Source organism: Athene noctua, chromosome 1 (assembly GCF_965140245.1).
Source record: "Athene noctua chromosome 1, bAthNoc1.hap1.1, whole genome shotgun sequence".
In the NCBI taxonomy this organism is placed as follows: Eukaryota; Metazoa; Chordata; class Aves; order Strigiformes; family Strigidae; genus Athene; species Athene noctua.
The window spans coordinates 73704357-73714777 of record NC_134037.1 but is presented as its reverse complement, the minus strand read 5'-3'; the positions used below and the strand labels follow the sequence as shown (position 1 = coordinate 73714777).

Below are 10421 nucleotides of genomic sequence, written 5' to 3'. Positions count from 1 at the left end.
TACCTTTCTGCAAAACTGACTACATCTATTCATACTAATTTAGCCAGTCAACCAGTATTCCTGCGCAAAACTTTTTATTAAAAAGAGAAAGGGTTCTCTGCAACAAAAGATAGGTACAACACGCATCATAAAATTTAACTTTTCAAAGATGGCAACAGACCAGATGTGAAATTTTGATTGTGATAGACTATGTCTCAAGTTTAGAAAGTCTTACTCTCACACCTGAAAACATAGTCAACACATCTGTCACTTAGGACCTCTTAACTATAAAAAACTTTTGAGTTACCAGCACATTCTCAAGGTCAAATTTTAACATGCAGCATCCACAATGAAGCTGTAAATAATCCAAAATAGTGTCACTAAAATGCTAAGATTCCTATAGAACCTTTCACATTTCACAGCTTTAACAGTCTTCCAATTCTTATGAACTAATATAAAAAGTTATGTTCCCCTAAATATAAGAAAACTCAGCTTAAAAAACCCCATCTCTCTCAGGTGACAAAAGAATTTCAAAGAACCCCATAGTTTGGCCTTGGAATTAATACTTTTAAAATATCTTTGGGGGGGGGGGAAGGTATCAGGTATATTTACCTTTTCTTCACTTTGTATGCACATGTATATTATGGACATCAATTTACAGCAAATATCTTGCCCTGGTGACTATATTCCAGCTTACCAAAACCAAACAGGCACCACATCAGCTTGCTCAGTTACCCATCCTGGAGCATCAATAACGCTGACAGCTGTCACAATCTGAGGTAGCTGACATTTCTTCTGCAGTACCAGGACCAAGCTGTAGGTCTCTTCCCCCACACGCCGATAACAGACTAATGAGTATCATTAAGAATGAACCTGACATTTCCCAGTAGTTCAAGGTGATCAGTACTTCAAAGGGATACTGGAGTCCTTTCATGCAAAAAGTTGTCTGTTCACGTAAATAGCCTCTGCATCAGTACCATATACTAAGCACGGTCCTAAAATATCTAGACTATTCACAGACAAAGTCTGATTTGGAATTAAGTTGGTGATTTCCATGCGGTCTTTGGTAGGATCGTTGCTTAGCCAGGCACTTACTACAGACTGGTTAATGGTACTGTGGGAAAAATAGGTAGTACTTCTTCCTCCTGAAAGAAGGAGAGGGAAAAAGAGGAAAATAAGCTCCAGTTTAGTTTAACTATTCTCAGAATTTGGAGAAACATAGTAGGTATAGGACAGACATAATGGGAATATAATTTTACATTTAAGTCAGTTTTCAAATTAGTTAACAGATGCTGTCATCTCCTTGGTAAGCAGAAAAAATAGCTTAAAAAATAATAAATACTTGAAGTGATTACAGAAACTGCTATCAGCTCTGTCCTCAGTTAAGACAAATAGGTCAGAACATCTATGAACTCATCTCATTCAACAATATTAAGTAGCTACAAGCTTTTCTGGCCAGAGACTAAAGCAAGGACAGACCTAAGAACAGAAGTCTGTTTACACAGTGTCTTGCTATCTTTGGGGCATCAGCTTTGCTTTAATAACTCTTCCCTTAATAACACTCCCTAGTGTCCCTTCTCCCTACTTATATTGCAGCAAGCGATACTCCTGGATTTGACTTAGCATTTTTTCCATGTAACATTTTACATTCAAACTGAAGTCTGACAGTTTGAGAACTATCATTCAGCATAAAATTAACTGGCTGAAGTGGTGCTAAAGGCTTATACCTAAAAACACACAGAGAGTAACTTGAACCAGTTATCCTACTGTTTCTCTATATAGAACTGAGATGTGAATGCCAACTTTGAGGCCAAAGGCAGCAGATGACATCTGAAAGTTTCCCCACTGTTTACAGTCTGAAGTAGCAGTCTTTGTGAGTAGAATGTGAAAAGAAATGTTTATATTAAGACAGTATCATATCTTTAATTAAAATCCTGCCACAATACAAAGGGATCCAGTTTCATTCATTTTAAGTTGACTTTGATTAGTAAATTCATAATTCCACTATCCTATTAACTTGTTATTTTGGTATTATAAAATTTTGTGTATCTCACTCAGAGACTCAAATAATAATGTGTTATTTAGCCTCCCTTCATGTCTTTTTTATATACAGATGATTTTTAAATGAACATGATCTATCTTTGAATACTAGATGTGCCTACTGACACACTGGACAGACTACAGCAGATTAAAACCCCCTAGACCACAAAAAGCTCACACAACTGTTAACCTTATTTTTCCTGAAGTGCCTACAAGGGCTTTCTTTCAAAGAATAGAAATCAGCTTTTCATTTTCTCTATTAGGATTGTTATTAATTGGGTCATGTGAGAACACAGACTTAATTACGTTGCCAACTGACAAATTCAGTGCAGATTGACTTCAAACATCCTTACCTTGATGAAGAAATGATGGTTTTTCAGCTACATCTGTGGAAGTATCCCAGTGCCAAAGAGATCCATCTTCAGAACACGTAAATAAGTGATCGGGGTTGGAGGGATGGAAGTGAACCTCCCACACTGGAAGTATCAAACCAAAACTAAACCAAACCACTTCATAACAAGTATCAAGTACTTTGCTCGGTGCACTTTGGCTAGTACCACATGGATATGCACTTACAAGAACCCAGGCTCCCACCAAAACTTATACTCTCAAGTGTGTGTAGGTAGGAGACGCAAAACCCTACCCTTAGGTGTTTACTGTTTTCCCTCCCCTGGGAGAGTAAAAAAAAAAAAAAAAAAAAAAAAAATAAAGAGAGAGACTATTTTGTTGTATTTTCAGTACTGTGAAAATTGTTAAAGGTTAAAATCTTAGCTGAATTCAGGCCTTCTGAATGCTTTCTCATGCCATCTTCCCTGCTCTTAAGTCTAAATCTGTACACGGCGTGCATTCCTTCCCAGCACACCCATTATTATTTTGTGTATAAATACCACAACTGTGGAAGAGGTATTTAAGTCAGTAAAACTTAACATCTCAAGAAAAATTTTTTAGTCCTTAAATATAATTGTGACATCAAGCCAAGAAATTTTCAGCACAAAATTAATTCCTATCTTATTCACATGAAGTTACCAGGAAAGTACACTGTTTCAGCATTGTGGAGTCACTGGATGTTTCAGCATTGTGGAGACAATGGATCTGTACTATCCTCAGTTTCCCCTCCTTCCTCACTTTTTCAAATTTGTTAGTAACTACATTCTTGCTTTCCTATACCTGCATATCATAGCATCAATTTCTATGACTTAATATATCTACCCTTCTAGAAACACAACCATTCTGATTAAATGCATCTAAGGACTCATTAAAGAACTGCTTACTAATTCTAGTTTTTGTTTAGATAAAGATAGCTTTTAGGTAAGAACAGTCTCATATACAGAGAAGGAACAAACTGAAGGCAGTTAGATTAAGACACATTAAGTAGCAACTATGTGATTGTTTTCCATCATAGCTACAACACATAATTTTTTTACAGAAATTAGAAAGTTTTCAAAAATGCCACCTTCCTCCCCCCCCCCCCCCTCCATTTCAGATACTTACTTTCTGCTTCATGAGCATTTAGCAGGGATACTGGCATAGTACCTTGCCTGATATCCCATACACTCAGCATTCCATCCTGGCCCCCTGTGGCCACAACGTGCTGCTGATTGGGATGCCTGTCCACACAGTGCAGCGGAACTCTGTCACCTGTCCTGCAAAGGAGAAGAAGAAAACGAACAAACAAACATGAATTCTTTGTTCAGCTTCTGTTTCTCCTTCTCCATCACTAGGAGCGTTGACCAACAAAGTAATGGTACAGACCACAGCTTCAATTCCCGCAGCAACTGGGCACTACAGGCTTAAGCTGCGTGACACCTACAGGAAATCAGAGGTATGGCAGTAACATGAACCTACAATGGGATGAGCATCAGGCATCTCTACACGGTATTCGACAGCTTTACAGGAGTGAGAAAACCTTGCATGCAGATAATGCTCTACGCACACCTACAATTATAAGCAGGTTATTCTGCAATTCATGTTATAACTGCAGTTTCAACATATACTAAGAGTTACAATGGAGACTGGGCACTAACAAAACCAGGTACCTCAACCACAGCCTTTAACAGCAACGGGAATTACTCCACAAACTACATGATTTGAATCTAGCTCAGTTCGTTTTCTCACAATATCTTGTAAGGCACAATGTTACCATTCTAAAACATTTCAAATGCTGGAAACTTTATATTAGGCCTGTGGAAAAAAACAGAGGTACCGTATATTTAATTAGGGAAAGAGTTTGGGGTTGAGGGTTGTTTATTTTTTCTTAAAAAAAGAGCAAGTATACAGGTGCAGCAGTCCTTCAAGAGTTAAATCATGAAACAGACCACCTAAATACAATACTCAGCCACACTGTAATTCAGCCTTTTAAGGAGAGTCTGCTTGACTGTTTAAATACCAAATAAGTTTAAAACCTTTAAAGAAAAAAATCATCATCCCATCGTCAAGAAGGTATCAGGAAAGATTTAAATCAGATTATATAAAGCAGCACACGCTTCTTGGTAAATACGTAAAACAATGAAGGTCTTACAAAGAAAGTATTTGAGACGGCTCGTTTCTCTGCTGTCTGAGGTCCCATATTTTTAACTGTCCAATTGAATTTACTGTCAAGATCTCAGTTGTGCGAAGGAAGGTCACTGCATGGAGTGTACTGCTGTCTGCATTGTCTGCAAGAGAGATGATGAAGGCATTCAGGTAAACCTACAGAATGCTAGTCTCCATTTATAACAAACTAACTCTTCTTAGAAAACGGAACACAGCTGCTTAAACATGGTTATAACCTCTGCATTTTCAGGGGCAGAGACAGATCAGTGTCATGAAATTTTAAGTGTTGCAAGGGTACCCTGTGAAAGGAGCCCTTCCTTCCTGTATCAAATACTACTGACACAAATCTGGGAGAAGCTCTATTTAATTAGCTCCAGTGCTTACAGAACTACTTGTTGATCCATAAGATTTCTTTCTACAGTTCCTAAGAAAAGAACTCAATTGAGTGAGGTCCCTGGTTTTTATAAGAGTTTTCTTTATATGCTCCGTGTCTACCGACAGGAGGCAAAACTACGGAGCTTTTCATAATGCAGTTTTTCTTTTGAACTCAAGAAGCAGTAACTCTAGCTGAGAACATTTAGCAGTTTTATACTGAAGCACTTAATTCACCTTTCTTTAGACCTTTTCCAAGAACTGTCAATGTGATTTCCATCCCTGTCCCTAAAGCCAAACCAGAATTATGCTTTTCTTGTTACTCTTAATAACTAAGTGGCAAAGCTCTTTTTTTCGGGTGCTTTTCTCCAGTGGTTCGTTTGGTCAGAATAATTTACCATGTCACATTTCACAGCACTGAGGTGAAATTTTGAGGCTTTAGGAGAGAATAACACTGACACATATTCTTATATTTTCATTCTCTTATTACATATAAACTTTTCATCTTCGTTATGATGGGGTAACATTAAGTTTACTTTTACCTCAAGTGTTTTAAAATTCTTTGGGTAAGTCCATACTGAAAATATAGGTGAGTTTTTTGCTGTGTAAGATGCAAAACTTTCCTGATATTGAGACAGAGAAATTACATTGATACCTGGTTAGAGATATTTGAATGAGTTTTCTTTTCTGCCTACTATTTAAATGAAAGCCGAGGGAGACACAAAAAACCCAAACAACCTGAAACACCTTTAAAAAGAAATGTTAAGATGCTGAACACTGAACTTCTACAGGATTTGACATTTTGTGACAAAATTAAAGTGATTTAGCAATGATACATCTTTACAGCCCCAAAAGATTTTTACATGATCTTAACTCTGAAGATTTTTTCCCACCACAATCTACTAAAAAGATACCAGCTTTGTATTATACTCTTAAATCCATTAAACAGTAACAAAACCAGCAAGGTACTCCTATACAAGTATTGCATGAGGTAGAAAGTTCTATCTGCATGTTAAAACAGGTTGAGGGTTCAGCTGAGTGCCCGGGGAATGTCAAGATATCACTGAATTGGGAACCAGTACAAAGGATCAGTTACACTATAGAACTCTGTCTTGAAGAACTTGAGAGCATCTGCCAAGATGCTCTCTCCCCCCTCTCCAACTTTCACCATAAAACAAACTCCAGTTAATGAGGTTGTGCTAGTCCCTTCCACATAACTCCAGCTAAGCTTCACTTACCAGGTGATCGGTACGACTGACATATTTATGGACTATTCTTATTTTAAACATTACCTTTCCCATTGTCAGAAGGACATTTCTCAATTAATTCACATGTGATTTCTTAAATGTACACACACCAACAAATCTCAGTGCCAAGTCACACAGCAGCATAACACTGGCTGATGCTATGCCTACAAAGCAAGCATTTTTACACAGTACTATCAAGTGAGCACTAAGAAAACTAACAAATTGCATCTTGCACATTATTAAATCTGTATGTAGGCATCTGAGCAATTGCCCAGAGGAAAAATACAGGTTTTTTGTAGACATCTGCTTCCTTTGAATCAGCAAAACATTTTACTCTATTTAACTGTACCAAAACACTGTGTTAACATTTGTAAAAAAAGTCAAAATTTAAAAATAAAACAATCCTGTAAAATTCAATGTTCCCAGTCCTCAAAGGGGAAGCTACTGTGTTTTATGTACATGTGCTAATAAAATCTGCCTCATGCCCTGCTACTTTTTTTTCTTTAAAGACTAGAAACATTTCCTACAGGAATTCTCTAGGAGCCTCGGTGAAAGATTGTATGCAATTAATAGGATTTATCTTGTGTGTGTATATACAGCCACACACACACAAGTACCCCCTCTAGAAATCTCAGAGCACTTCCTTCCTTAATTGGCTTATATTGTGCAAATTCCTTCATCCGTTAAGAGGCGAGATTTTGCTTGCTGAGAAACACAGGTGCTGTGTCAAACTGAAGTATCAGGGAGAAAGTCCTGGTTTAATAATGCCACTATCAAACATGGTGTTACTGTCCTCTAAGTTATTTCTGCTTCTAAATTTCATTTCCAACAGATGCTACAAATTTGGATTCTATTTTCATGAGGCTAGCATGATAAAAGAGTTGAGAATAACCAAGTTTTGACACCTTTCACAAACATCTTAGTCTATCACATGATCTATTACTCTAGGAAATACGGAGCTTTTTTACTAAGGTAGAAATGATTGCTGTAAGCCACATCTGGCAGAAGAACAGAGTACAAACAGTGGTTCCTGGTTCTTGGTGTTCCTTTAGACACAGAGAAACAGATGGTTTCGAATATGGACACTATGAAGGCTAATCTTAGTACAAATAGGGGATTGAAATGACCGTTTCACTGACCTCCAGTTATGAAGAACTTGGGACACAATGCTTGAAATCTAACCCTATTTCATGTATACTGACATAGCTTTTAACAATGCTAGGCGAGACAGAGACCTACAGAGAATGTTCGGCTTGAAACTTCTCCATCAGTTAAAACATTAACCTGCAAATACCTGAATGAATATAGAAGTACGTCTGAAATGCACTTCAAGTATCTGAAGTCTGGAGGAATACAGGAATAATCTGGAGCAAACACATTAAACTTAGAATATTTAATTCAATTCTCAACTGACTTCCCTTCTTTTTTTTTTTTTTGTTATCATTTGAGAAGCTAAAAACCAAACAAACCACTCCAAACTAAAATAATCTGAAAAGTTATTTGACGTACCTATAGTTCTTACTGCATCCTTTTGGTCAGCTCTGAAGAGATTTATTCTACCATCTTCTCCCACAGTGACAATTTCTGGGTTGTTGCAGATGACTCCGGTACATGCTGCTCCACCACAAGATGTGTCTTGATCCACATGATAATGGGCTTTCTCCCAACACTGGTTGGCAGATAAAGTCTAAGTAGTAATCAGATACAAAATTCTGTTGTTAATGATCCTGACAGACCAAAGCTTCCAGAATACTCATGAAACCAGAAACAAGCTCCAGGAAAGCCACACTACCTCACAGGAATGAGAATCTCCTGTACAAATAAGAATCAGAGATCTAAATTTTCCTCAACTCTTCAGCAGACAACCCTCTGATGAAACATTGACTATTTCTTCTCTGAACTGCCTTTTTCACATGAGCTAGAAATCAGAAAGAACACAATCTGTTCATGAACTGTGAAATGTCTTTCACTATGCTTATCCCTTCAGTTTTTCCCCAGGCCAAGGAAAAAGAGCCTTTACAAAATATAAGGTCAGATTTAGATTTTGATTGCAAGGAATTTAGTTTATTTTAAATACCACATCAAACTATTAACAGATGTTAGTCTTTATTGTGTCATTGTGAATGTATTAAAAAGTCATTATGCCTTTATATTCAGTGTTTCATCACCAAAGCAAAAGACTACAGAGTTCACAAACCTTCCCTCACATGACACTTGTAAGAAATACAACACAAGCCATTTAGTTCAAGAAAGCAAAAACTCAAATAATGCAGGCACAAGTCCATTAATACCCACTCTCCCCAAACAATCTAAACTCTTGAAGTATGTTTTCATTGAATGGACTCTTTGGTTACAGATATATACTAACAGATACCCAGTCTATCTGGCTCTGGAATCTAATTTATGTAGTATGTGTGGAAAATGCTTTTTTCTTTCCTTGTACGTATAAAGCCAAAGGTTTTTTTTCTAACAGACTTCATAAAATTTTTTTTGGTATGCAGATGTTTCTTGCTCTAGTAGTTTTGGGAAATCTTATGCTAAGATCAAAGTGACCTTTATTACATAGAATAGCAGCTTAAAGCCAGTGCAAGTTACTTACCTGGTTATTTTGATGATGACGGAATACAGTTACAGTTCCTGTTGATGAGGCAACCACAATTCTCTCTTGATCCAAAAACTGAGGAGAGATAATAAATGTGCTATTAGTTGATGTCAATACAAAGACGATCACTAGGATTTTAGAGTAACCGAAACTATTGGTAGGTGTAGTAAAAAACCCCAAACAAAACAAACACACAAACTGATATTGGTTTTGCCCTTCTTCTTCCTAAGAATTTTTGTGGTGAATCTCAGCATTTTGGCAGCTCACTATCTCTTAATTCTTCCTAAGTGGCAAGCCCTTAAAAAATATGGAACCATTCAAACCAGCTATTTTACCTGCATGTCCATAACATCACCGTTGTGCCTGATGTCACACAGCAGCTGAGGTTCTCCTTGATATTCACCATTGAGGCCCACATTTCCAAGATCTCCCACAGACCAAATGGAGATCCTGTTATCCTGTAAGAAAATTACACCACCGGTTTTACTCTAAAGTGCTTTCGAAAGTGTCCTAACAATAAGCCAACCTCGATGTCACGGCCTTCTCGCTACAGCCAGGAAGAGCAATAGGCTGCAGGCCGCGCACCGCTCCCGCGGAAGCCGCCGCCGCCGGCCGGAGGGAAGCGCTCGACCGGCGGGATAACCCCGCCGAGCAGCGGGACGGCCCCGGCTTCCTGAGGGACGGGAGGAGAGCACAGCCACGGGCAGGTCGGGACAGGCAGCGCTCATGGCACGCTCCAGCCCCGCTCTCCCACGCGAAGCGGCGGAGACTCAGGAAGCCGAGGGGGCAAGGGGCGCCGCCGCCGGTCCCACGCCCCAGCGGGCAGGACACCGCGCCTCCGAGCCCGCCCGCCCCCTACCTCGTTGTCCCAGGAGCCGGTGGCGAACAGGTCGGGGGGCTGGAGGGCGGCGGCGGGCAGGGGCCGCCAGCGCGTCTTGCTGATCTTCTGCGACACAAACTTGGCGCACACGTCCTCCATGGCCGCCCGCGCCGCGCGCCGGCTCCCGCCGCTGCCTCCCGCCCGCTGATTGGCTGCGGCGCGACGGTGAGCGCGGAGGGACAAACTTGGGGCGCGGCGGGGGCGCGCACGGGCGGAGTGGGGCTGGCCACGGCCGGGCAGGGGGCGGGAGCTGCCGGCGTTTACCGGGACGGACAGGCCGGGCCGCGCCCCGCCCCGCCCCGCCCCACCAGTCCCGGCCGTTCGCTAACCGGGGGCTGCCTCCCCGTCCCGGGGTAATGGCGCGACGCCCTACGGGGGCCGGCGTGTCTTGCCGTCGCAAGCTCGGGCCTGGCCAGGAGGGACCGCAAGCCGCTAAACCGGCGCCTATGGCCCTGGCGTTATAAGCAGAGTCGGGGCCGAGCGAGGAAGCCATAAAGAAAGGGCTGAATGCGCCCCAGTGCTCACCTGTCTGCTCAGCGGGGCGTCTGGCCCCCAGCACGCTACGCCTATGTACCATCTTTGCAAGGTCACCAACTCTGACATTCTCAAAATTGGTGACTTCTACAGCAACTACTCATCTCTGGTCTAGATTTGCTTTTAAATATCTGTGAGTGATACTCTCCTCCCTCTGTCAGATGCATACCTGTACAGGAAGAAGTACAATGATTTTTCTTGTCCTAAATAGCACGTTAAATCAAACAAGGGCATA

The 10421-nt window shown here is 40.5% G+C and overlaps 1 protein-coding gene across 1 annotated transcript; it reads right to left on the bottom strand.

The window, feature by feature from the left end:
• Positions 1-57: 57 nt before the first annotated feature.
• On the bottom strand, positions 58-9809 carry NUP43 (nucleoporin 43). Its single transcript, XM_074896571.1, has 8 exons — positions 9632-9809; positions 9108-9230; positions 8770-8847; positions 7680-7857; positions 4538-4673; positions 3511-3662; positions 2373-2495; positions 58-1124 (listed from the first exon to the last, which is right to left on the bottom strand). The coding sequence occupies exons 1-8, from the start codon at positions 9749-9751 to the stop codon at positions 910-912; spliced, it is 1125 nt and encodes a 374-aa protein (XP_074752672.1). The 5' UTR covers positions 9752-9809; the 3' UTR covers positions 58-909.
• Between the last annotated feature and the right edge of the window lie 612 nt (positions 9810-10421).